The sequence below is a fragment of the Heteronotia binoei genome, chromosome 21, assembly GCF_032191835.1.
Source record: "Heteronotia binoei isolate CCM8104 ecotype False Entrance Well chromosome 21, APGP_CSIRO_Hbin_v1, whole genome shotgun sequence".
NCBI classification, from domain to species: Eukaryota; Metazoa; Chordata; class Lepidosauria; order Squamata; family Gekkonidae; genus Heteronotia; species Heteronotia binoei.
The window spans coordinates 81,857,803-81,883,724 of record NC_083243.1 but is presented as its reverse complement, the minus strand read 5'-3'; the positions used below and the strand labels follow the sequence as shown (position 1 = coordinate 81,883,724).

The window sequence follows — 25,922 nt, the reverse complement described above, 5'->3', positions numbered from 1 at the left end:
TGTATTGGCCTGGCACCTAAAATAAAGAAAAATGGGTGCCAAGTGAGCCTTAAGGGGAAGGGCATTTTACAGGTGAGGTGCCACTGCTGAAAAAGTCCTGTCCCTGGTTGCTGCTCACCTGTAGGGATGGGCATGAACCAGCTGATGAACTAAAGTTCATCAAGAATTGTGGTCAGTTTGTGGTTCATGAAGCAATATTTGTGAACTGAAGAACCACCATGAACCTTCGTGAATTTTGATGCAGTTTGTAGTGATCTGTGGTAGTTTGTGAAGAGCAGAAGTCAGCGATTTAAACCTCCGCTTTCTGTTTTTCATGAAAAATAGCAAAGAACCAGCCCCATAGCCAGGATTTGAAGAATTGGGGGGCCCTGATCTTTTTTAGGGGGCACATAGTGGCCCCAACCTCCATGGCCTTCTATCCTACCACCGCTGAGGAGAAAGCTGCCAGCTAGCTGCCATACAGCCTCCTCCCTCCCCACAGCTGCCCCAAGGTGATCCCTTTCCACCCCTCTTCCAGCAGCTCTGGTGGGGAGCCACTCAGAGGTTTAGATACGTGCCGCATGGTCTCCTGCCCTTACCTGTAGCATGATCCAGCTAGGCAAGCCCGGCGGGACAAGGGGGGGGGGTGGAAGGCGCCACCAAGTTGCAACTGACTTCTTGGGCTACAAGACCTCCAATTCGAATTTCTTCTTGTTGGAGGGTGAGCCGAGGCTGCCCAAGCCTCAGGTGGCCAGCGAGACCAGGCCAGAAAACCCCTGCAGGCGAACATCACCTCTCCACTGATCCCCAGCCCTGGACTGCAGCCGGGACCTCCACTTGTGTGTGCCAGCCTACCTTACCCTGCCCTGTCTGCAATGAAGCCATCCGCCCCCTACCCCCGCCGCCCCACTTGAGGGACAGAACGGCCTCTTCTTGCAGGTGCCCTCTAGCCCAACGTCAGCCCAACAGGGAGCTTAAGTTTCAGTCCTGGGCTCCGAAAGTGCCCGGTTGTTTCTGCTTGCTGAGGGGTCAGAGATTTCTTCCAGACCCTAAGCAAGCAGAAGCAACAGGGAGCTTAACTTTCAGTCCTTGGCACTGAAAGTGCTCCATTGTTTCTGCTTGCTGAGGGGTTAGAGATTTCTTCCAGCCCCTAAGCAATCAGAAGCAACACGGAGCTTAACTTTCAGTCCTGGGCTCCAAAAGTGCCGTGTTTGTTTCTGCTTGCTGAGGGGTCAGAGATTTCTTCCAGCCCCTAAGCAAGCAGAAGCAACACTGAGCTTAAGCTTCAGTCCTGGGCACTGAAAATGCCCTGTTTCTGTTTGCTGAGGGGTCAGAGAATTCTTCCGGCTGCTAAGCAAGCAGAAGCAACTGTGTATGATCATGTCCCCTAAGCAAGCAGAAGCAATGGTGTATGAGGACGGTAGAATGGAGAAGGATGCAGCCAAGGCACTGGAGGCTAGTTAGCGGCCCCAAGTCAGGGGGCTCTGCCTAGCAGTCGGGTGGCTGTGCCCCCACAGGCCCCCACATAGCTACAGACCTGCAGGGAACCATTTAAACCACAGGGAACAGAAAGCTGAGGTTTAGATGGCTCCCAGCCATTTCATGCCGTACTTTCTGCTCCCTATGGCTTTTCACAGGGAGCGCTAAAGCAGGGTTTTAAATTACGCTGAGCCATTAAACCAAACAGCTGACCAGCAGGGAGCTCCCCACCACAGAGCCATTTAAACCCCTACTTTCTGATCCTTGTGCAAAGCAGCAGGGAGCAGGGGGTTAAACTTTGCACAAACCAATATGAACTGGGTTGGTTTGTGAAGCAACCTCCCCATTCATATAGGCTTGTTTCATATAGGTTTGTTTCATTCATATAGATTCATTTCATGGTTCAGCCTTGGACCACACCATGATAATTCAGTTCATGCCCATTCCTGCTTGCCTTACTTCTGGAGGTGGGGGAACAGAGAATAGGGCTTGTGAGGCAGATCCTAACTGGCAGGAAGGAAAATAAGGAAGAGGAGGCAGCCCTTCAAGTACCTTGTTCCCAAGCCATTTAAGGGCTCTATAGGTTAGAACCAGAACTTTGAATTGTGCCCAGAAAGAAACTATGTGTGTGGGACAATAATGTAATGTTTGTTTTTTACAGAATCCCAGTACACTCTCAGGGCAGAGGCATGCATTGAATCATGGCCAGAACCCACTACCTATATACATGGTTCTCAACACCAGAGACAAATACTGCCTTCCAGAATTTAAAGGTAATATAATGCATATCACACTTGATTTGGAAATGAAAACAGTCTCATTCATATGGTGATGTGGTAGCCTAGATCTGTCTTTCTTTCACACATACCTTCAACAACTGCATTCTGAACTAATTGAGCATTAGCTTGCTTGTCTTCTTCTTTCCTGCTTTTACATATGAATTTCTGATATATTATTAACTATGAGTTTTTAGTGGAACATAAACAAAGCAGAAATAGAAAGCGTGGAAGTGTTTTGAATGTCATACTATGAAGCACACTGAAGCATACTGAAGTCACTTCCACACACCCTAAATAATGCATGTGCAATCCACTTTAAATGCACTTTGCAACTGGATTTTGCTGTGTGAAATGGAAAAAGTAAGGCTGATTCCGCACTCACCTTGGTCTGGGGCAGGCTTCCGTTTCCACGCGGAGCAAGCTGGTGATTTTGCACCAGTTGCTCCGCACCACCATTTTGCGCAGGGCAAACCTGTGATTTGCCCCACCGCAGTGTAAACCTGAAAAAACAGGTTTACACTGCAGCAGGGCAAATCGCGGGTTTGCCCCGCACAAAATGGCGGCACGGAGCAACTGGTGCGAAATCACCAGCTTGCTCCACACAGAAATGGAAGCCTGCCCCGAACCAAGGTGAGTGTGGAATCAGCCTATTTTGCAAATGGTTGCTAAAGTAGATTGAACATGCATTATTTAACATGTGAGAAAGTACCCTGGATGACCTCTGCTAAGCTTCGCCTGCCTCACAGTATAGTTAAAATAAAATGGAGGGAAGAACCATGAAAACCAACCTAAGCTGCTTGGGAAAAGAGTGACATAAACTGACAGAAAGGAATAGACCATTTGTTTTGGTTCTCTCTCGGCTTGACTTCGTGAACGAAGATTTAAGAAGGGTGCAGTAGTCCACGTCTGCTGCAGGCTCTCTGGTGGCTGACAAGACCAATGCGGGACAGGCAGATCCGGCCACAGTGGCTGCAGGGAAAAGTCTGATTTGGGGTTGGTGCTGTAGCAGTGCGATTCTTCCTCAATCTCCTTTTGTCCTCAAGACCAGCTATGCGTGCGTTCTCAAAGGAAGAGACAGCCTGGTGGATGGTGTGCCTCCAAGCTTTGCGATCTGAGGCTAGGTCAGACCACTGGTGATGGTTGATGCGACAGGTGCCAAGGGATTTCTTCAAGGAGTCCTTGTACCTCTTCTTTGGTGCCCCTCTATTTCGATGGCTGGTGGAAAGTTCGCCATACAGAGCAATCTTGGGAAGACGGTGGTTTTCCATCCTAGAAATATGCCCTGCCCAGCGCAGCTGCATCTTCAACAGCAGTGCTTTGATGCTTGTAACCTCCGCCCTCTTGAGGACTTCAGTGTTGGTCACAAAGTCACTCCAGTGGATGTTGAGGATGGTGCGAAGGCAGCCCTGATGAAAGCACTCAAGGAGTCGCAGGTGATGACGGTATAAAACCCATGATTCGGAGCCGTAGATGAGGGTTGTCATCACAACCGCTTTGTAAACATTGATCTTTGTGCCTTTTTTCAGATGCTTGTTGCTCCACACTCTTTTGTGCAGTCGGCCAAATGCACGGTTTGCCTTTGCCAGCCTGTTGTCAATCTCCTTGTCGATCTTGGCATCTGAGGAGATGATGCACCCTAGGTAGCTGAACTGCTGGACTGTCTTCAGAACTGATTCACCCACAGTGATGCAGGGAGGGTGATAATCTTCCTGGGGTGCAGGCTGGTGGAGAACTTCTGTCTTCTTCAGACTAACTTCTAGGCCGAATAGCTTGGCAGCCTCTGCAAAGCAGGACGTCATATGCTGCAGAGCTGCTACCGAGTGGGAGACGAGTGCAGCATCATCAGCAAATAGTAGCTCTCGGATGAGTTTTTCCATTGTCTTGGAGTGGGCCTTTAGTCGCCTCAGGTTGAACAGGCTGCCATCAGTGCGATAGCGGATGTAGACACTATCGTCATCATCTAGATCTACTGCGGCTCTTTGAAGCATCATGCTAAAGAAGATCGTAAAGAGAGTTGGCGCGAGAACGCAGCCTTGCTTTACACCTGTGCCTATTGGGAAGGGCTCCGAGAGGTCGTTAAGAACATAAGAGAAGCCATGTTGGATCAGGCCAACGGCCCATCAAGTCCAACACTCTGTGTCACACAGTGGCAAAAATTTTTATATACACACATACACTGTGGCTAATAGCCACTGATGGACCTGTGCTCCATATTTTTATCTAAACCCTTCTTGAAGGTGGCTATACTTGTGGCCGCCACCACCTCCTGTGGCAGTGAATTCCACATGTTAATCACCCTTTGGGTCGTTGCAGTGTCTGACTTGGCCTCGCTGGTCTTCATGTAGCTGGATGATCATGCTGAGGAACCTTGGGGGACATCCTAAACGTTCCAAGATTTGCCACAGGCCTTTCCTGCTAACGGTATCGAAAGCTTTGGTAAGGTCGACAAAAGTCACATATAGACCCTTGTTCTGTTCCCTGCATTTCTCTTGGAGCTGCCTGAGAACAAATACCATGTCGGTGGTGCTCCTGTTAGCTCTGAAGCCGCACTGGCTCTCTGGGAGGAGTTCTTCTGCAATGGTGGGCACCAGTCTGTTCAGGAGTATTCTGGCAAGGATTTTGCCTGCGATGGAGAGCAGGGTTATCCCCCGGTAGTTGGAGCAGTCTGACTTTTCTCCTTTGTTCTTGTGTAGAGTGATGATGATTGCATCGCGAAAATCCTGTGGTAGTTTGCCTTGTTCCCAGCAGGTGACAAGTACTTTGTGAAGTGTGCTATGTAGTACTGTGCCCCCATGCTTCCAGATCTCTGGTGGGATTCCATCAACTCCCGCTGCTTGCCACTTTTCAGTTGCTTGATGGCTTTAACAGTCTCTTCTAGGGTGGGGATCTCATCCAACTCTGTTTTCACTGGTTGAAGTGGGGTGAGGTGGATTGCTGAATCTTGAACTAGGCGGTTGGAACTGAAGAGAGCCTGAAAATACTCCGACCACCGGTTCAGTATGGATGCCTTGTCTGTGAGGAGCACTTGGCCGTCTGCACTACGCAAGGGACTCTGAGCCTGAAATGATGGGCCATATACTGCCTTCAGGGCTTCGTAGAACCCTCTTAAATCACCAGTGTCTGCACACAGCTGGGTTCTCTCTGCAAGCTTGGTCCACCACTCGTTCTGAATGTCTCGAAGCTTGCGCTGGAGGTTGCTACATGCAGCGCGAAAGATTGCTTTTTTCCCAGGACAGGAGGGCTGAGCAAGATGTGCTTGATAGGCAGATCTTTTTTTCGCTAGTAATTCTTGGATCTCTTGATTGTTCTCATCAAACCAGTCCTTGTTTTTCCTTGTGGAGAACCTGAGGACTTCTTCAGAGATCAACAGGATGGTAGTTTTTAGATGTTCCCAGAGTGCTTCTGGAGAAGCGTCTGTGGGGCAACTGGGGTCCTCAATTCTTGACTGGAGTTTTGCCTGGAAGGCAGCTTTAACTTCAGCTGACTGAAGGCTGCCAACCTGAAGCTTCCTCCGAGGGATACCTCCTCTCCTGGGTGTGGGTTTAAAGTGAAGACGGAGACTGCAGCGTTCAAGACGATGATCCGTATGACATTCCGCACTGGGCATTACTCGGGTGTGTAAGACATCTCGAAGGTCTCTCTGGCGCACCAGAATGTAGTCGATAAGGTGCCAGTGCTTGGACCGTGGGTGCATCCAGGTTATCTTCAGGCTGTTCTTCTGCTGAAAGATAGTGTTGGTGATAGTGAGCTGGTGCTCCGTGCAGAATTCTAGCAGGAGGCGCCCGTTATCATTGCAGTTGCCAATGCCGTGTTTGCCAAGTACTCCTTTCCAGGCTTCCGAGTCTTTACCTACTCTGGCATTGAAGTCGCCAAGGATGATCACCTTGTCCTCTGTAGGGGTCTTCCATACGAGGTTGCGTAGATCAGCATAGAACTTGTTCTTTTCTGCAGGATCTGCTTGAAGGGTTGGGGCATACACACTGAAGAGTGTTGCATGCTGCTTGTTTTGAAGTGGGAGGCGCATGGACATGATGCGATCTGAGTGACCTGTTGGCAGGTTTTTGAGTTTGGAGGCAATGGAGTTCCTGACCATGAAGCCAATGCCAGAAAGGCGGCTCTCAGCCTTTGACTTACCTGACCAGTAGAGGGTATAGCCAGCACCATGTTCTTGAAGACTACCTTCCTCAGGGAAACGGACTTCACTGAGAGCTGCTATGTCAATATTCAACCTGAGAAGTTCGTGGGCAACTAGAGCAGAGCGTTGTTCAGGGCGACCACTGTCTACTGTGTCAAGCATGGTTCTGATGTTCCAGCACGCAAGCTTAAGTCTTTGCACACTTTGTTTAAAAAGATTCAACCCTTTGTTTTGTTTCAAGCAATCCTGCACTTAATTTAGCAATTAACCCTCTATTACAGATTACTTTAGACACTCCAATTAATGAAATTTATATTCTGCATAGGCTTTATACGAACAGTAGCTAAGAGAGAAGAAATTGTTAAATCTAAGAGGAGACAAATAGGCTTACAAAACGCAGTCTTATATTTTTCCACCTCTGCTCCCTTCTAAAGTCTTTCTTCCTTCTTCTTCAGTCTCTCTTTTCTTCCAGTAACTTCTTCTCTATTCAGCAACTTAATGTCTTAGTCTCCAAACAAACAGCCAAAATAAGGCAGAGTCCAAGATGTTACTCACAGCTGTCACAGCGTCCTTTGCAGTTACAGTCACTGATCCTGTCTCTGTCTCTGTCTCTGTACTCAGATATCAAGAGTTACAAGTATAACTCTAGCAGTAGGACCCAGAAGCTTCGGTAAAGTGCAGCCGTGGCGAGCCACTCAGAACTGCTGCTTTACCCTTTAGATTGTTTAACGTTAATCCCGGAAGTACTTCAGGCAGTAGACAAAGCAAAAACCTCTTTCAAAACAAACGATAGAAAATAAAGAAAAATAAAGGGGGCTGAAGAAAGAAAAAAAAAACCCAATCATTGCAGATGCCAAGACGTAATAAGTAAAAGAAAGTAAGATAGGGAGACCCATGCAGCTACAAAGATCAGACGCCTCCAACGCTTTCAAAAAAAAGGAAAAAGCAGCTAGATCACCCCATCAGCAAGCGCGGCTGCGTCCGCCATTACACGGCCCCTTCCACTCCAATATAAGTCAGACCAGTCAAGAACCGAGTGAGGCAGAAACCGCAAAACAACCCCCCCCAAAAAAAGAAAAAAAGGGGGGGAGAAAAAAATAGATCTTACTCCCTCACTGTCCCACTCAAGCTGTAATCCGAGCCACCACAGCTTCAAAGGCTCCCTCGTTCGCTCACCCGGTCGCCTTTAGCACTCACGCCTCCAGCCGCCTCTCAGCAGTCGCACTTCCAGTAATCTTCCCAGACCGCAGCACCGCTCAGACGCCACAGGAATCCAGAACTAGCAAGTTCAGCTCCTTTTTCCAGGCTCACTTTCCGAGGTATGGCGATCCAGATAAGAAAAAGACTACTAAGCAGGTTGAAATCTTAGGGAAAATCAAGATAGCTTTCCGATCTCCCTCTCCGGCGGCACAGTTGGGCACCAAGGTGTTGGGAGGGTAACGGCCAGGAGGAAAACTAGCACTGAGCGAGGAACCTCCGTTCCTCACTCACGACCAGCAAGCCCACCAGGCTCCGGAGCGTCTCCAGACTGCTCCTTTAAGAGGTGCCCCCAGGCTTGGAAGCCCCCACAATCACCCCCCAAACGGAGTTCCCTCCTGAGACAGGGAAAGGAGCCCCGTGTCACTCCGCCATCTTTCCGGAAAGATTTTAAATCTATTTGATTTGTATTGCATTTTCTCCTGTGGTGGCGGGGTGTTTAAAGTTTGGATGGTTTAACTGATCTCTTAAGTCATAGTACTGATTGCAAATATTATTGATTAGTATAGTGCTCACCACGCATTGCTATATTGCTACATTGATTGCAAATAATACAGTAAATATTATTGTTTCATCTTTTTTATTTGAAATTGGACTACAGTAAATTAGAATTGAGTTCAAAACCCTGGGTAGGAGAAATATACTACCATGATGGAAACAAAGATTAAAAAATATTTACAAGGTACCCCCCCGTCGGGGGGAGGTAAGGTAACCCCAGGTCCAGCAAGCCAGGACGCTTTGGAAAAATTACAAAATATAGTCACAACTGGATTCAAAAAGAATCAAGAAGCTCTTGATGAGATGAAGACAGATTTGTTGTTCCAGATTAAGAAAACTAATGACCAGTTGGTGGACTTTCAAAAACAATTACTGGCTAATACGCAACAAGTCCATGGTTTAACTGCAAAGATGGACAGAATGGAAGACAGAGAAAGGCAAACAAGTAATATAGTCAGAGAAAACCAAACAGAATTGATGGAGTTGGAAGACCGGGTGATGAGGCTGGAAATGGAAAAAGCTGCAACTATTCTCCGCTTTCAAAACCTGCCAGAAGAGAAAGAGGAAGATTTGATTGGCAAAATTACAACCATTTTGATGGTGGATGATGAAGATTTACTAGAAGAAGGCCCAAGAGATATTCTTTGGGCTAAAAGAGTATCTTCCAGCTACACAAGGAAGTTTAAACTTCCCAGAGAAGTTCAAGTAAAATTCGTCCGCCCTGAGACCAGTGGAAGAGTCTTACAAAAAGCAAGAGAGTTTGAAATGAATTGGAAGGGTACCAAAATTAAGATTTTGAAAGAAATACCTTGGAGTGTTAGACAGCGGAGATTCAAATTTAAGAAATTGTCCACCTGGTTGGTCAAACATGAAATTCAATTCAGATGGCTCATCCCACAAGGCTTATTCTTCACATATCAAGCCAAAAGATATAATATCACCACGGAGGCAAAGATGGAAGAATTTTGGGAGGAGCATGTCAAACGGAATGGATCTGAGTCTGATGAAGAGCAGGAAGGTGCCAAGGGACCTCTTGAGGTGTCTCCCAAAAAGCAGCGTGAGAAGATTAAAACCAGACTTCAGAGCAAGAAAGACTTACCCAAGATACCTGATAGTATTGATCCAACAAAATGAATTCTAGGATGGGAACCAAGATACTCTCTTTGAATGTTAACGGCTTAAATGAACCTGGGAAGAGAAAGAGAACTTTTCAGCAATTGTTTAAATCGGGTGCACAAATTATCTGCTTGCAAGAAACCCATATTAGGAGAGACAATGTGAAGTATCTGGCTAACAAAAAGTTGGGTACCCTATACTCATCATGTGATCCTCTTAAAAAGAAGAAGGGTGTGGCCATATTTATATCCCACCATATTAAATCGAACTGTCTATATTCAGATGAGCAGGGTAGAATTATTATTGTGGAATTGGAACTGAATGGTCTTAAAACAATAATTGGAAACATCTACGCCCCTAATGAAAATCAAGAGAAGTTTTACCAGGATGTGTATAGCAAACTTTGTGAATACAATTCGGATAGATACTGCATTGTTGGAGATTTTAATGCTATATTTGACATCAAAATGGATAAAAAATATGATGACCCTCAAAGAAAGAAGAAACATCGAAATTTATTACCTAGTACCTTTTTGAAAATGGCACATGAATTGAATTTGGTTGATGCTTGGAGGACAAAAAATCCAACTACAAGAGATTTTACTTTTTACTCCCACGCACACAAATCTTGGTCAAGAATTGATATGTTTTGGATATCTTTGGGTATGATATTGTCTGTTAACCAAGTTGATATTCTTCCCCAGTCCTACGCTGACCACAGCCCAATTGTGTTAACTTTACAGGAGCAGTCAAGAAACCCCCGTTGGTCCTTAAATTTACAAATTTTGAAAGAGCCCCAATTTTTGGATGGGGCCAAAAAAGAGATTCAAGAATTTTTTAAATTAAACTTGGAAAAAGATACGAAAATGTCAACTATATGGGATGCATTCAAAGCTTTTTTCAGAGGCCTTGCGATTAGATATTCATCAAAAAAGAAGAGAGAACAAAGGAAAGCCTACAATGAACTTATTACAAAATTGAAGCATCTTGAGGAACAGCAGAAAATTGGAAACTCAAAGGAGATGAAGTCGAGAATCACTTTTGTTCAACATCAAATAAACACTCTTTTGGCGGAAGAAATTGAGAAAAAACTGAAATGGGTAAGGCAAAATTACTTCGAAAACGCGAATAAAGTGAGTAGATGGTTGGCCTACAGGTTGCGAAAGGAGAAAGAGAAAAAAACTATAAAAATGTTGAAAAATCAAGTTCAGGAGGAAGTATTTCAAAATCTTCAAATGAAAGAAATTATTCAAGACTTTTACCGGTGTCTCTATAAAAAGCAGAAGATGGAACTACCAAAACAAGAAGAATACATAAAGACGGCAGAAATGAAACAATTAACAAAGGAACAGCGAACAAGCCTGGAATCCCCCATTTCAATACAGGAGATTGTGGATGTAATTAGACAGCAAAAGAGTAATAAAACTCCAGGTCCAGATGGTCTTCCGATTGAATTTTTTAGAGCCTTCGAAGACTCACTATTGCTGCCCTTTAAAAGAGTACTTGAAAACGCTTACAACACAGCTGAGATCCCAGATACTTGGAAAGAAGCCTTAATTACGCTTATTCATAAGGAAGGTACTGATCCTTCTGAAATTAAAAATTATAGACCAATTTCACTTTTGAACAGTGACTACAAGATATATGCAGCTATATTAGCAAATAGATTGAAGAAAGTAATCGCTGGATTAATCCATGAAGACCAAGCTGGCTTTGTTCCAGGACGTTTGATGAGCCAGAATGTGAGGTTACTCTTGAATTTGTTTGAATACTACAGAGAGCATTCGGACAAGGAATTTGCGGCTATTTTTGTAGATGCAGAGAAGGCTTTTGACAACGTCAACTGGAACTTTATCAAAGCAACGTTGTCTGCCGTTGGTTGTGGTGAAAGGTTCTCCAAAATGGTAGAAGCGGTTTACTCAAAACAGATAGCCAAAGTGAGCTTCAATGGTGTGATGACCGATATAATAGAGATAGAACAAGGTACGAGACAGGGGTGTCCGCTATCCCCTTTACTTTTCATTTTGACATTAGAACCGTTGATTAAGAAGATTAGAGATGACACCCAAATCCGAGGGACTAGAATTAATAATGTAGAGTTTAAGACGTTGGCGTTTGCAGATGATCTTGTATTTACCTTGGAGCAACCCTCTTCCTCGATGGTATTTTTAAAGCAAAGATTAAGAGAATTCGGAGAAGTATCGGGATTCAAGTTGAATGTCGCAAAAACGAAATTTTTAACCAAAAATATCGAGAAAGAACAAATCGAACTCTTAGAACAATTGTCAGGTTTTAAATGTGAAAAGAAGATAAAGTATTTGGGGATACAGCTGACAAATGACTTAAAATCCTTATACAGAGACAACTATGAAAAAATATTAAAAGAACTTCGTAATGATCTTACCAACTGGAAAGACCTACAAATCTCTCTTCTAGGCAGGATTGCTACAGTTAAAATGAACATTCTTCCAAGAATTCTATTTCTGTTTCAAACAATTCCAATTACGCTGCCTAAATTATTTTTTCAACAACTTAACCTCATGACTAAGGCCTTTATTTGGCAAGGCAAGAAAGCTAGAATTAAACTGAAAGTCCTACAAGATAGTAAATTAAGAGGAGGTCTAGCATTACCGGATTGGAATTTGTACTATAAAGCTTGCTGTATTGCTTGGTTGAGAGCTTGGTGTAAATTGGATAATAGAAAACTATTGACCATCGAGGGCGCTGGACTGGGAGAAGGCTGGCATAGCTATATGTGATATCATACCCCTACAAAAACTGGTCGCTTTTTTAGACATGAAATAAGGAAGTCCTTGTATAGGACTTGGGAGGAAATTAAAGTTTACTACACTCATACTCCAAAGTGGTTATCTCCGATTGAAGCTTTGACTCATCCAAACTTGTATAATTGGGATATCGTGCAAGATTACACTTATCTTTTAAATGATCACAACGAATTGATCGAGGAGGAGACTCTTAAGCTAAGTTGGTGGCTTCAGTGCCAACTTAAATCAAGATATCGCAATGACAAAGAAAAGGGGTTTGCGAGCACACCACTGGACTTAGATCTTATTTTGGACTCTAAACAAAAGATAATTTCTAAGGTATATGACTGGCTGCTTCAAATTAAGATGCAAGATGAGGTTGTGAAGGAAGCATGGATCCGCTGGCTGAAGGATTTCGGCTACAATATAGATTTGGAAGAATGGGAAAGATTATGGAAGCAAAACTTAAAATTGTTGAAACCAGCAGAATGGAAAGAAAACCTATATAAAATGGTCTATAGATGGTATCTTACACCAGATAGGTTGGCCAAAATTTATCCTTCTTACTCTAACAAATGCTGGAAATGTCTAGAAGTTAAAGGGTCTTTGTTTCATATATGGTGGAAATGTAAAGCGGCAAAAAAATATTGGTCGCAGGTGAATATTTGGATCCAAAAAATCCTAAAAATGCATATTAACCATGTACCGGAATTGTATTTGCTGAATATTTGTAGACAGAGTTTGCCTCTTCCTAAACTGAAAATATTATTGTATATAGTTACTACTGCTAGAATTCTATATGCTAAGTACTGGGAAAATGACATAATTCCTAATAGAGATGAGTTTATTAACAAACTGTTGGCTGCCACAGAATCTGATTTACTATCTACAAGATTAAGAAATGGCAATGTCCAAAAATGTCAAGAGGAATGGGATCCTGTTTATAAATGGGTTAAAAGTAGAGATGCTGGAATTGAGTAAATATGGGACATTCTTTCTGTTCAATATGTAGATGTTTAATCCTTTCCATCTCCCAGCGTGTATGGCTGGGTAGGTGTTTTGTTTGTTAGATGTTATACTTGTTTGTGTTGATTTGTTTTCTGGGTGATTGAGAATGTTGTTATTTTTGTCCTATATATGTTTTTCTGTTTCTTTTGATTTCTTTACTCTTATCAATAAAATCTAAAAATTCTTTTTCAAAAAAAAAAAGTCTTTGCACACTTTGTGAGGCAGGTGCATGCCTTTTCTTTGTTGTTATTTTTGACCGCAAGTAACGATGCCCGTTGACCGCGGCTAGCCAACTGGGGTGGGGGAGACGAGCTTTGTTTAGGCCACCTTTTCTAGGCCCCTCTCCGTGTGGAGCAAGCAGTGCTGTCCCTAGATAAGGCTGCTTGGTCATTCAGGGTGCTGCCGAAAAATGCTTTCATCTCCGGGTCAGCATCAGGTGACCAATACCCTGAACCGCCTACATGCAGGATCGGGACTGCGGCTTCCAGTGGCATCTTCTACCTGCCGTTTCGCCCCTTGCCCATCGCTGCAGGACTTGGTGTGTTGTGGGTTGTGGATGTGGATATGCCCTTCAGGCCTGCACAGAGGAATTTTTAGGTGAAACACAGTGTGCACGGTACTGGCTCCACCCTTTCACCTTGGGGTCATCTGCCATGGCCCAGTAAGCCGGGACGCCGGCAGCGAGTCCTCCAGGTGGTAGGTGTTACATTAACGAGCTCTATCTGCCTGGGTTTGATGTTAGAGTTTTCCTTCTCTTGGCTGGCGAGGTTGGTGAGCCCAGCCTGCCCATCCGGTTATACCGCTGGACATTCGGTTGCACCATGACATGGCAAACTCTGTGAGAAACGGGGGGGGGGGGGACCAGCAAGAAGGTGTTGCCACGGATGCAGTAATGCAGGAGAGGCCATTGCAGTGACCATCTGCCAGGCATAGCCGGACAGTGACCACGCGGCGTTCACTACACCGGGAAGGAGAGGCTATGTATTGCGCATACACTTTCCCTGGGGGGGCAGGATACCCAAGATTTATTTATTTATTTATTTATTTATTTAATGAACTTATATCCCGCCCTTCTCACCGAAGTGTCTCAGGGCGGCTCACAACATAATGATTCATACAATTCCATTTAAAACATTTACAGATACAATAAAAGCATAGTTAATAAAACAAGATAAAATAAAGCCAGCGGTCTATAAGAGCATTTTGTTCCATCCAAAGATGTTCCATCCAAAGTATCAGTTAGGTGTTATAGGCCTGCCGGAAGAGGGCTGTCTTGCAGGCCCTGCGGAACTGCCCTAGGTCCCGCAGGGCCTGCACCTCCTCCGGCAGCTGGTTCCACCAGTAAGGTGCCGCTGTTGAGAAGGCCCGATCCCTGGTGGATTTTAGGCGGGCCTCCTTTGGCCCAGGGACTACCAGCAGATTTTGTGAGCCGGAACGTAGTACTCTCTGGGGAACGTGTGGGGAGAGACGGTTCCTAAGGTAGGCAGGTCCTAGGCCATACAGGGCTTTAAAGGTAATGACCAACACCTTGTACTGGACTCGGAATGTTACTGGCAGCCAGTGCAGATCCCGGAGCCCCGGCCGAATGTGCTCCCATCTTGGGAGCCCTAATAGCAGCCGGGCAGCAGCGTTCTGCACCAACTGCAGTTTCCGGGTCCAGCACAAGGGTAGCCCCATGTAGAGGGCATTACAGTAGTCCAACCTCGAGGTGACCGTAGCATGAATCACTGTTGCTAGGTCGTCGCGCTCCAGGAAGGGGGCCAACTGTCTCGCCCGCCTAAGGTGAAAAAAAGCGGACTTGGCAGTGGCTGCTATCTGAGCCTCCATCGTCAGAGAAGGCTCCAATAGCACCCCCAGGCTCTTGACCCTGCCCGACGCTGTCAGCGGCGCGCCGTCAAAAACTGGCAGGGGGATTTCCCTTCCCGGGCCGCAGCGACCCAAGCAAAGGACCTCTGTCTTCGCTGGGTTCAGCTTCAGCCCGCTCAGCCTAAGCCACCTAGCCACTGCCTGTAACGCCCGGTCCAGATTTTCTGGGACGCAGGCGGGCCGGCCGTCCATAAGCAGATAGAGCTGGGTGTCATCCGCATATTGGTGACAACCCAGCCCATACCTTCGGGCAATCTGGGCAAGGGGGCGCAGATTGCCTGAAGATGGAGCCCACCCCTCCCACCCCTGTTTTGGTTAATCAAGAAAATATATCAATGGAATATATATTTGCTTTGCTGACAGATTAATATACTAACCTTGTCAGTTTTTGTCACTAAAACATGGACTAGTCTGGGGGAAAGCAGACGCATGGCTGACCTTTGAAGATTTTTCACCTGTATGAAGTGTTTTAAAGGAGGAAAAGAAAAAATACAAGATTCATGAAAAGAGGAGGGGTATTTATTTATTTATTTATTTATTTTTATAATTTCTATCCCACCCTTCCCAACAAGTGGCTCAGGGCGGCTCACATAGGGTTGCCAAGTCCAATTCAAGAAATATCTGGGGACTTTGGGGGTGGAGCCAGGAGACTTTGGGGTGGAGCCAGGAGACATTGGGGGTGGAGCTAAAAGCAAGGGTGTGATAAGCATAATTGAACTTCAGGGGAGTTCTGGCCATCACATTTAAAGCGACTACACATCTTTTTAAATGCCTTCCTTCCATAGGAAATAATGAAGGATAGGGGCACCTTCTTTTGGGGTTCCTAGAATTGGGCCCCCTGGTCCAATCTTTTTGAAACTTGGGAGGTATTTTTGGGAGAAGCACTAGATGCTATACTGAAAATTTGGTGTCTCTATCTCAAAAAACAGCCCCCCCCCCAGAGCCCCCGATAACTGCGGATCAATTCCCCATAATTCCTTATGCGAATTGTTCATGGAGGTGCATGATGGTTGTGGGGGCGGGGCTTCCCCCACTGGCCAGCTGGCTGGGGGAGGGGGGAAGTCTGTAAAACCGGGGGATCCCCCGCTGGGACCTGGGGATTGGGAAGCCTAGGCTCACAGCACGTATGAAGAAGTAACATGGCTTAGTAGTTTGAAAAGTAGAAAAAGGGATTAGAACTGTTAGGAGATGAGAATTTATGTTTGCAATATAAGGCCATAAGAGTAGCCATGCTATATCAAACCAGTAGTCCATCTAGTCCAGCATCCTGTTTCATGCAGTAGCCAATAAGTTATCCCAAGAAGAACTGCAAGATAAGCATGAAGGCCAAACTGTCCCATGTTGCCCTGAGGACTGATATCCCAAAGGTTGCTGTCTCTGAATATGGAGGTTCTTGTTAGTCATCACTTGTAATAGCCATTGATGGACCTGTCCTCCATGAATCCATTCCATAGCTTCTTGAAGTTCACTAAAGTAGTGGCCATTTCCACATCCTGCAGGAGCTAATTCCATGAGCCTATCATTCTAAGAGTAAGGGAGTACTTCCTTTTGTCTGTGTTGAATCTACTGTGAAGGGGCCTTAGCTCAGTGGTACAGCATCTGCTTTCCATGTAGAAGGTCCTGGGTTCAGTCCCCAGCACCTCCACTTAAAAGGATAGGGTAGTAGGTGATGTGAAAGACCTCTGTCTGAGACCTTGGAGACCCACTGCCAGTCAGGATAGACAATACTGACTTTGGTACATATGACCAAGGTACTTACTCAGTATAAGACAGTTTCATGTGTAATTATGTGTAAATTTACTGCCCATCAACATCATTGCGTACCCAAGAGTGCTAACATTATGGGAGAGGCAGAAGTTATCTCTGCGGGAGGACAAATGGGAGAGGAATTTCTTATTTTCTATAGCCAGTATACCAGTGCTTTGTAAAATAGATAATAGAATATCCTTCCAGCAACTGTGGGACTGTCACTAATGGAAATGGAAAATGGAAAATTGTTACTTGCCCTGGAGAATCCCTTGCACTTAATTTATAGAGGCAACATGGTTCAAATCAGTTTGGACTGGGCTTTTTTGGTAGAAAAAACCCAGCAGGAACTCATTTGCATACAAGGTCACACACCCTGGCACCAAGCCAGCCGGAACTGCATTCCTGTGCATTCCTGCTCAAAAAAAGCCCTGAGTTTGGAAGCAACATCTAACCAATAAGCTTCACAGTTTTCATTCATGTGGAAAATGTTCGGTGTTTTACATGACAAGTAAGTGAGGTAATATGCATGGCCATCTAAATAGGAAAGTCTATAAATCAATTAAATTTAAGGTCCAAAATTATTTAACTGCACCATTGCTGAGGCCTCAGTTGTCAGTCAGGGTTGTTTTAATTGCTGCAGGAATAGTGGTAGAACCTGACAAGAGAGTTTTGAACCTATTTTGTAGAGTGGCTGGAATTTATTGCCTATGAGGTTGGACAAGAGAGATCTGATATGAGTTTTGAGCTAATGGTCACATGTACCATGGGTGTCAAAACAGCAGGTTGTTGTCTCTCCTTTGCACTGGTGATGTGAGAACCAGAGGTTTCTATCCGTTGTTTTTAATATTACTTTATTGTCTCTTTTTGGGATGGCACTGAAAGCTCAGCATTGGAGTAGATTGGTTTTAATTTATGGTTTTAAAAGTCAGATGTTTTACAAGATAATGGCCTTCACACGCTTGGTGCATCAGAAATCTCCAAATTGCTCTTAATTTTGTCATCCACCTTGTCTCTGACTTCCTGTTTTCTTCCATTCTCTGAACTTCCCAAGATACTCTTTGTCCTCTTCTTTGAATGTTCTTTCAGTGCCTCAGTTCTCATGCAAATGATTGTTTTTAACATTCTAAGCAGTGGTGATGGTATCATTGTTACCTGCTTTCTGTTAATGGTACTTCTTGAACTGCCAGTTTTATGAAGGGAAAATATTATACAGAAAGTAGACTTGAGGATAGTAATTGTTGGGTGTGTATGCAGATCTGGGGTGTACACACACAAAATCTCATCAATGTTTCATGCCTCAAGGTCTCCAAGGCCAGGAAGAGGAAGACTGTAACACCTACAACTGATGTCTTCCTTTTTTCCAGAGCAAAACCTGGGCCCACTCCAGAAATTCTTTGATTTGAATCGCAATGCTGTAATCTGAGCCTTGTTTCTGGTGGGGACAAAACTGTACCCCATCCCTCTTTCTTGAAGTTGAAAAGGAAAGATGAGCATGGTTCTATGTGATAATGTTATGGGCCAGCTCTAACAAGACAAAAACTTTGGGAATACTTTGAAGACATCAAGAAGCTCTTGGAATATATATTATTTTGAGAGCAATGTTGACAGATACCCAGAATCACAGTTAGGTTGTTTTTTCCTATTTTTATTTAATTATCTATTTGCTAATTATATTACTTTCAATGGAATGTAAATCTTGATGGAATGGTACATAACGTTAACATTATACATGCAAGAAAACAAACCTGCTCAATTTATGGGGTATCACTAAAACACAAGTTTTCTTTTGTGCAGGACAGTGGGGAATTGACTACAAAATTAGATCAGGAATTTTGCTGCTAGGAATGTTAGTATAATGAATTTTTCCAAGGTAGCACATTTTTGACAAAATTCCAATTAGGCAACCTCTAGACTTTTCTTCTACATTGGAGTCATTTTAAAATTATTATAAATGTTCTTGCGGTATAAAACTGTTGAATGTGTTATTTTAATCCTTACCAATACCAAATGTTTAGTTACTCCTAGAAAAGCTATTCTCTCCATAGAGTCAGAAAAAGAAAAGAAAAAAGCTTCAAAGGTAGGCTAGGCCTGCATGAGTAACGAGGCACTGGGGTTATGAACATTTCCATGACAAGTTCTCCCCTTCTGTAGTGTGTTGTATCTAGTCTCATGGCTTCATCATGTCATGTGTCAATAATGTGGAGTAAGGTTGTGACATCACAACACAAGGCAAATGAATGTATACATTTCAGAAAAAGAGGGGCAGCATTTCATGGGGATGCTGCATACGTTGGATACATCATTAGACAACTGTATCTGAGGGCAATTTCACATATTGTGATACAAACTCAGCCTCTGTTTTCTTTGTGACACTCATGTTAATTTTCTTTAGGTAACTAGTTTATACTCTAAATTTGATTTTGTGCAACAAATCATAATTTGAACCTATTTTGTAGAGTGGCTGGAATTTACTCCCTATGAGGTTGGATTACTAAAATATGGTGCCTATATTCGTTCCGACGATTTTGGAAGCAAATTCTTTATGGGTCGGTTGATGAAGAAAGTTCCAGAATCTGGAATCTGCTACATGAAAGGTGACTTACTTTATTTACTTGACCATATTTTGTTGCAGGTAACGTTATAAATCCTCCCAAACCAGTGAAGCATGAAAGCTCAAAAAGCTTAAAATATCACAAATGCTAGTCTGTGTATTGAATCTAATTCTGTTGATACTGAATGTAACTGATACCAACTTGGATCTCCTTACAAGACTTACCCAACATATTAGGTATAAGTCTGTGTGGTGTCATGGATAGTGTTGAATGAGGATCTGGATGACCCTGCTTCAAATCCCTACTCTGTTGTGATGCTTACCAGGTTATTTTGCCTGCCCCCAAGCATAACCTACCTCTCAGGGTTGTTGTGAAGATAAAATGGAGGAGCACTGAGCAATGTACTGTACCCCGAACACCTTGGATGAATGTACTAAAATAAATCACAAATGGTACAGGTTGGCTAGGAACCTAGCAATTAACAACTGCAGGTAAGGGCTTACATGTCTCAGTATTTCCGTTTCAAGAAGGAGTAACGCTGGTCTTTATATTTATCTGATGATATCTTGGTTTTCCAAGGGCATTTTGGTAGTTTTGCAAGGGAAGCAGTCAGTCATCCATGATCTCTCCAACTGCAGTCTGAAGTGGCACAGTCCAAGAAACAGGACAATACAATTATTCTGAATGTGTACAATGCTTTATACATAGAGCAAAGACAGCAAATGGTATGTCATTGCTTTTCTCCTCCTCTTCCTCCTCCTTCTCTTCTTCCCATTTGCTTCAAAGCAGAACACACATATTTGTCTGAAAATTCTGCAGTGAAACTCTTCCCAATAATTTCTGTACCCAACTTTCAGTTATGTGCATGAAAAACAATGTGTTCGGCCTAGAATCTAAGTGGAGAATCATACTGAGCTTTCGCCTAAAAAATCTAAGATGTCCAAACTTGAAGTGTGATCAAAGGGAATTTAGCTCCACCATAGCAACCCCCAACCTGAATTTAATGTGTGCATTTGCATGTGCACATCTGTCCCCCTGCAGCCCGCCCATCCTTACCTCATTGTAGGATGGGCTAGGATCAGAACAAATAGCCACTGGGAACATCTCGGTAGCAAACTCCTCCGTGTGGCTCCCTGGAACGTTTCCAGCCATCTGAATGGCTGGGGCATGCCATGCACATGCTGCACATGTGCAGGAGCAGTGTGAATGTTTTTCTGTGTGTGTGTGGCCCATGCCACTCCCAGCAGCCAGACAGGGGTTGTGTGACTGCCGCAGCATTCCTCAAAAAGCGCTGGCTTTTTCATAGATAAGATTGACTATATAGTCAATGCTACTACTAGAATGTTTCTAGCAAAGCTCTTTGTTAGAATGAAACTTTGCACTCTGCTCAGCTGTTTGGTTTAAGTGGCTTGAAGCTGAACCCAAGAAAGCCCCTTTAAACAGCTGAGATGTATGAAGCAAACCCCTCTGCGTGGATCAGCTGTTTAAAGAGACTTTCTTGGGCACTGAGCTTCAGGGCCTGGCTGCCTAAGAAAGCTGCTTTAAACAGCTGAGTGCTGGAGAAGTTTGCTGCACACATCTTAGCCATTTAAAGGGGCTTTCCTGGGTGATGAGCCCCAGGGCTTGACTGCCCAAGAAAGCCCCTTTAAATAGCTGAATGAAGAGAGCAGGCTCAGCTGTTTTGGTGGCTTTCGTGGGGAGGAGAATGCAGGGGTTTAAATTCCTATTTTTTGTTCTCCCCAAACCTCCATGAACTGCGTTAAAAGTTCATGGTGATTTGTGGCCTGGCTGCAATTTGTGAACCATGAATCAGTCAAAATTAATCATGCACAAAAGGTTCATGAGTCATCCCTAGGCTTGAGCACCATGGCAATTATCTTTGTGCCTGTACACTAACTGAATATATTACAGAGCCAAGTAGCGGTTCAATGAGCAACACTGGTATTGCAGGCTTGCAGAAGCTTTTGCACTGGCACAGTCACAAGCCATGTATTCTCAATTACTGGAGAAGCCGCACACACACCACCAAGTTCATAGTCAGGTGATTAAAGTAATCTGTTTGAAAAGTATGGAGTCACTCCCAGTTTGTTCCCTACTGTCATCATCAGATACATCCTTTAAATGACCATAGAGAGGATATGTTGGCCTAGAACATAAGAACATAAGAGAAGCCATGTTGGATCAGGCCAACGGCCCATCCAGTCCAACACTCTGTGTCACACAGTGGCAAAAAATTTTTTATATATACACACACACTGTGGCTAATAGCCACTGATGGACCTGTGCTCCTAGATACACTTGATAGATACAATGGCCTAGATACACTTGATAGTTCCTTTCGCTTTCTCACTGCAGAGCACAACTTTCTTGCTTTCTCTCTTACTGCAGCCCAAAGTACCCCTGAAATGCTGGTCTTGGGAACAGCATGTCAAAAAGCATTTGGGGCTATAGGGGGTGGGGGCATCTGAGAAAGTTGAGGCTATAGGTGGTGGGGGGGTCCTGAGCAAGTGAAAATCCTTCTGTCAAAGGAAATGCTCTGATAAATCTAAGCAATTCCCTGGGTTTTTTTTTTTTGGGGGGGGGTTGTCTCGTTACCTGCATCTATTGAAAAATAATCAAAGAAATCAGTATTAGTTAGGTTCATGGACAGATTCCAAAAACATGCATAGATAGACACCTAAGTAGTAAGTGTCAAAATGGCACATAGGACAAAATTAAGCCCCTTCTCCTCACATGCCATGGTCCTGATTAAAATCAGATCTGCACACACTTGTAAATTAAGTTTTTAGTGGGAAATTCTCAGAAAACATTGTTTAAAATGTGAATTCTGTAATGTGTAAATCAGCACTGACGAGTCTCAGTCATCTAATTCAGTATTTCAGCAGAGTGGCAGCAGAACTCTAAGGTTTCAGGTCAAAATTTTTCTTAGTTCTGATAGTCTTAGATGCCAGTCTAAGATGCCAGGGTTAGAACTGTGCAAAAGACGTGCATACTTTTTTTACTTGGAACTTTCAGTGGTTACTCTTCAGAATTTTGATTTGCCTTTTAATGTGGATTGGTAAATGTCCAAATCAAGCTTCCTAACCCAAATAATCTCTCTGTACAGGTTTGTGGAGTAATGTATTTTCATATAACGTGCTGGACACCTTGCATGGTGGATATGATGTTGCACAAGAAAACTATTGGCACAGATGTACCCGAGACAAGATAGAAAATATTGGTTGGTCAAGTATTGTTCATTGTATGTGGGATATAAAGTTTTAAACTAGCCGGATCTATTCTATTTATAGATTACCTGTTGTTGTATCCAGTTCAGGCCTAGAATACATGAAATGGCTTGGAAGTGGATATTCCCTACCTTTCTGTTCCCACAGCAGCCCTCACCTCACCTTTTTTCACCTCAAAAAGTGAATACTAAGGGCCATGGATGTCTTCTGCTGGTATGAGTGTCCTAGTTAGGGCAAGGGGTAAATGGGGGCAATTTCACCTAATCTCCCTTATTTGTATCAGTCTCCTGCTCCCCTCAGCACACAGTAGGATAAGGGAAAGATGGAAGAAATCTGCATCCGTGAGCATCCTTCTATTTTTGGATCTGATGCAATGGAAATAGCTTAATGCTTAATTTTCTGAATGACTTAATCGTTTTCATTTCATTTCATTCATTCATTCATTCATTCATTCATTCATTCATTCATTCATTCATTTTGACTTGTATCTCACTCTCCCCAGCACAGCAGGCTCAGGGCAGGTTACAACAAACAATAAAACAACATCATTAAATCAGTCAATAATTAATTCATCATGTTAACAATCATTAAAACCTAATAATATAAATTACTTCAACAGCAAACGTGTAAAGTTTTGCCCAGATACTATCGTAAGACTCCTTGAGTATAGGTAGAAGAAGCTTTATAAATAGATCAGGTAGCAACCATTATCAGCATGGATTCACAAGACCAAGGGTGGCCAAACTGTGGCTTGGGAGCCACATGTGGCTTTTTCACACATATTGTGTGGCTCTTGAAGCCTCCACCATCCCATTGGCTGGTTAAGAGAAGGCATCTGTGTCTTTAAATCACTTTGCTGAGTAGCTTTGACAATGCATTTAAAATTACTTTCTTTCCATCTCTTCCCCCCCCTCTCTCTTGAGGCTCTCAAACATCTGATGTTTATTTTCTGTGGCTCTTATGTTAAGCAAGTTTGGCCACTCCTGCACAAGACTGTGTCTTGCCAAACTAAGGAGCAAACAAAAGTTACAGGTCAGATATAGTCTACCTCTTAACAGCCCAGCACATTTTCCCACTTAACTCACTCCTGTGTAAAGTCATTGAATTACATTCCCAGGCCTCAGTGGTACCCTTCTTCAAGGCCACATTCCTATAACTCAAACATCTCTGGTTGGTATCAGTCCTTGTTACCAGGGAAACTAGATTAGGTGAGGCTCTCTTCCTGCAGCTGGAGTTCCTCCTTTCCAAAGTGAACAGACACTGCTAATTATTATGTCTAAAGAACAATATGAATTCATAAAGAATGATACATTCAATTAATAATAAAACTCTAAAACATATCACTACATAAAGGATTGGCATACTTGCTAAATAATGAATACAAATTATAAAAGTCATTGTAGGCTCAACAATTCTATTAGGAAAAGCAATAAAGTTCCAGAGGCAGATACAATCTAGTTCAGGAGGCAGATACAGTGAGTAGAGTTGCCAAGTCCCCAGCTTCCCACAGCGGGGGGCTCTCTCTCGTGTGCGGAGCATCATGATGACATCATCCGGAAGTGATGTCATCAAAATGGCAGCACCCATGCAGGACCACTCTAGGCATTTCCAGGAAAACTCTATGGTTTTTACGGAAGTTCTAGTCATTTGGGAGGTAAAAACTCTATGGTACCTATGTCCCATAGAGTTTTTACCTCCCAAATGGCTAGAGCATCCAGGAATGTCATCACGCCAGCGATGTTGGGGGAAGTTCCCCTCGCCGGCCCAGTGTAGGTCGGTGGGTTGGGAGCCTCCTGGGTAGGGGAAATCCTGCCTGGACCTGGGGCTTGGCAGCCCTAACAGTGAGGCATACCATTGCCAGGGACATGTACCTGACAAAATGACAATCCATGGCACCAGTTAATCAATCTACCTGTGTGCACCAGCTCAATCATCTACCTGTGTGCAGGTGTGCAATCTACCTGTGTGTACCAGTTCAATCATCTGCCTGTTTGCAGGTATATGATTGAACTGCTTGCTAATTAAGATCCCCACCTGTGTGCAGGTAGATGGTAAGTGATATTGAGGGAGACAAGCAGACAGGAGACAATGCAAGATTAAGCAAGCAAACAAAGCATTGTAAAGCACATAAGCAAAACAGGCTAAGCAAGCTAAGCAGGGGGAAGCTCATATAAATAGATCTCCACCATCTCAATCATAGGCTTGGTGGAACATCTCATTTACAGGCCCTGTGAAACTGCATTAAGCCTTACAGGGCTTGGATCTCATTAGGGAGAGTGTTCCACCCAGCTGGCACCAGGACCAAAAAGGCTCTGACTCTGGTTGAGGCTAAGCAGACATCCTTCAGGCCAGGTGTTGGTCTATAGAGCATGATGCTCTTTGAGAGACATACCAGAAGAGATAGTCTTGAAGATATGAGTTGTGGTCTTGGCAAATCTTATTTTGCATGGGAATAAATATTATTGTAATGAAAGGGCAGCAATGAAAGCAGCAGCCATTTAGGGTTTGATTATTTTTTTAAAAAAAAATGTCTAAGCCATTGGTCCCTCTAATATAGATTCCTCAAGGTGATGAACAATAAAAAACCATAAAACAAGATTAAAAATACATACAAATATACATATAATAAAAACAAATAAAACAAAACAAACAAACAGAAAGAATATAAATGATAATCATATGGGAGTAGGAAGTTCTTGTATCATTCCAATTTTAGCATAATAATTAATAATTATCATATGGCAGTGAGTGTGGTATAGCCAGGAAATCTGAAGATTGTCTGACAGCCTGAAAATCTAGCTCTTTTTGTGGTGATCTCAGTTTGTTTATTTATTTTATTTGGGGGGCTATGAGAACTGTGACTGACCCAAGGTCACCTAGCTGGCTTCAAGTGGAGGAGAGGGGATCAAACCCAGTTCTCCAGATTAGTGTCTACTGCTCTTAGCTGCTACACCAAACTGGTTCTCCTAATTTTAGTATATGTGCTGCTGAAGTGAGCACAGGAGTAGATGATTCTTAAGTTATGCAGCCCTGTGGTGCAGAGTGGTAAGTACCTCTGCCCAAACTTTCTGCTCACAATCTGAGTTCGATCCCGGCCGAAGCTGGGTTCAGATAGCCAGCTGAAGGTTGACTCAGCCTTTCATCCTTCCAAGGTTGGTAAAATGAGTACCCAGCTTGCTGGGGGGAAAGTGTAGATGACTGGCGAAGGCAATGGCAAACCACTCCATAAAAAGTCTGCCGTGAAAACATCATGATGTGATGTCACCCCAGAGTTGGAAACAACTGGTACTTGCACAGGGGACTACCTTTACCTTTTTTAAAAGTTATGCTGGCCTTGAACTGGGCCAAGAAACAAAATAATGTAGATGGAATGTTACTGAATTGATATGGTCCTTCTGACCCACTCCAGCCAGAACAGAGACAAACAAATTGTTTACAAACTGATTTGCCTTTAAACCTGGTATAATTTATTTATTTTTGATAGCCTGCTTTTATAACCAGGGCTTTTTTTG

At 43.7% G+C, this 25,922-nt stretch overlaps 1 protein-coding gene across 2 annotated transcripts in view; it reads left to right on the top strand.

Annotated features, from left to right (window-relative positions):
- The window catches only part of LOC132590042 (cytosolic phospholipase A2 epsilon-like), a 139,498-nt gene that overhangs the window by 99,167 nt on the left and 14,409 nt on the right, over positions 1-25,922 (top strand). For both annotated transcript variants that reach the window (XM_060262879.1, XM_060262878.1), the window contains exons 14-16: positions 2,120-2,231; positions 19,088-19,225; positions 22,290-22,403. In XM_060262879.1, the coding sequence (XP_060118862.1) occupies positions 2,120-2,231; positions 19,088-19,225; positions 22,290-22,403 (364 nt within the window). The remainder of the gene's footprint in view (positions 1-2,119; positions 2,232-19,087; positions 19,226-22,289; positions 22,404-25,922) is intronic.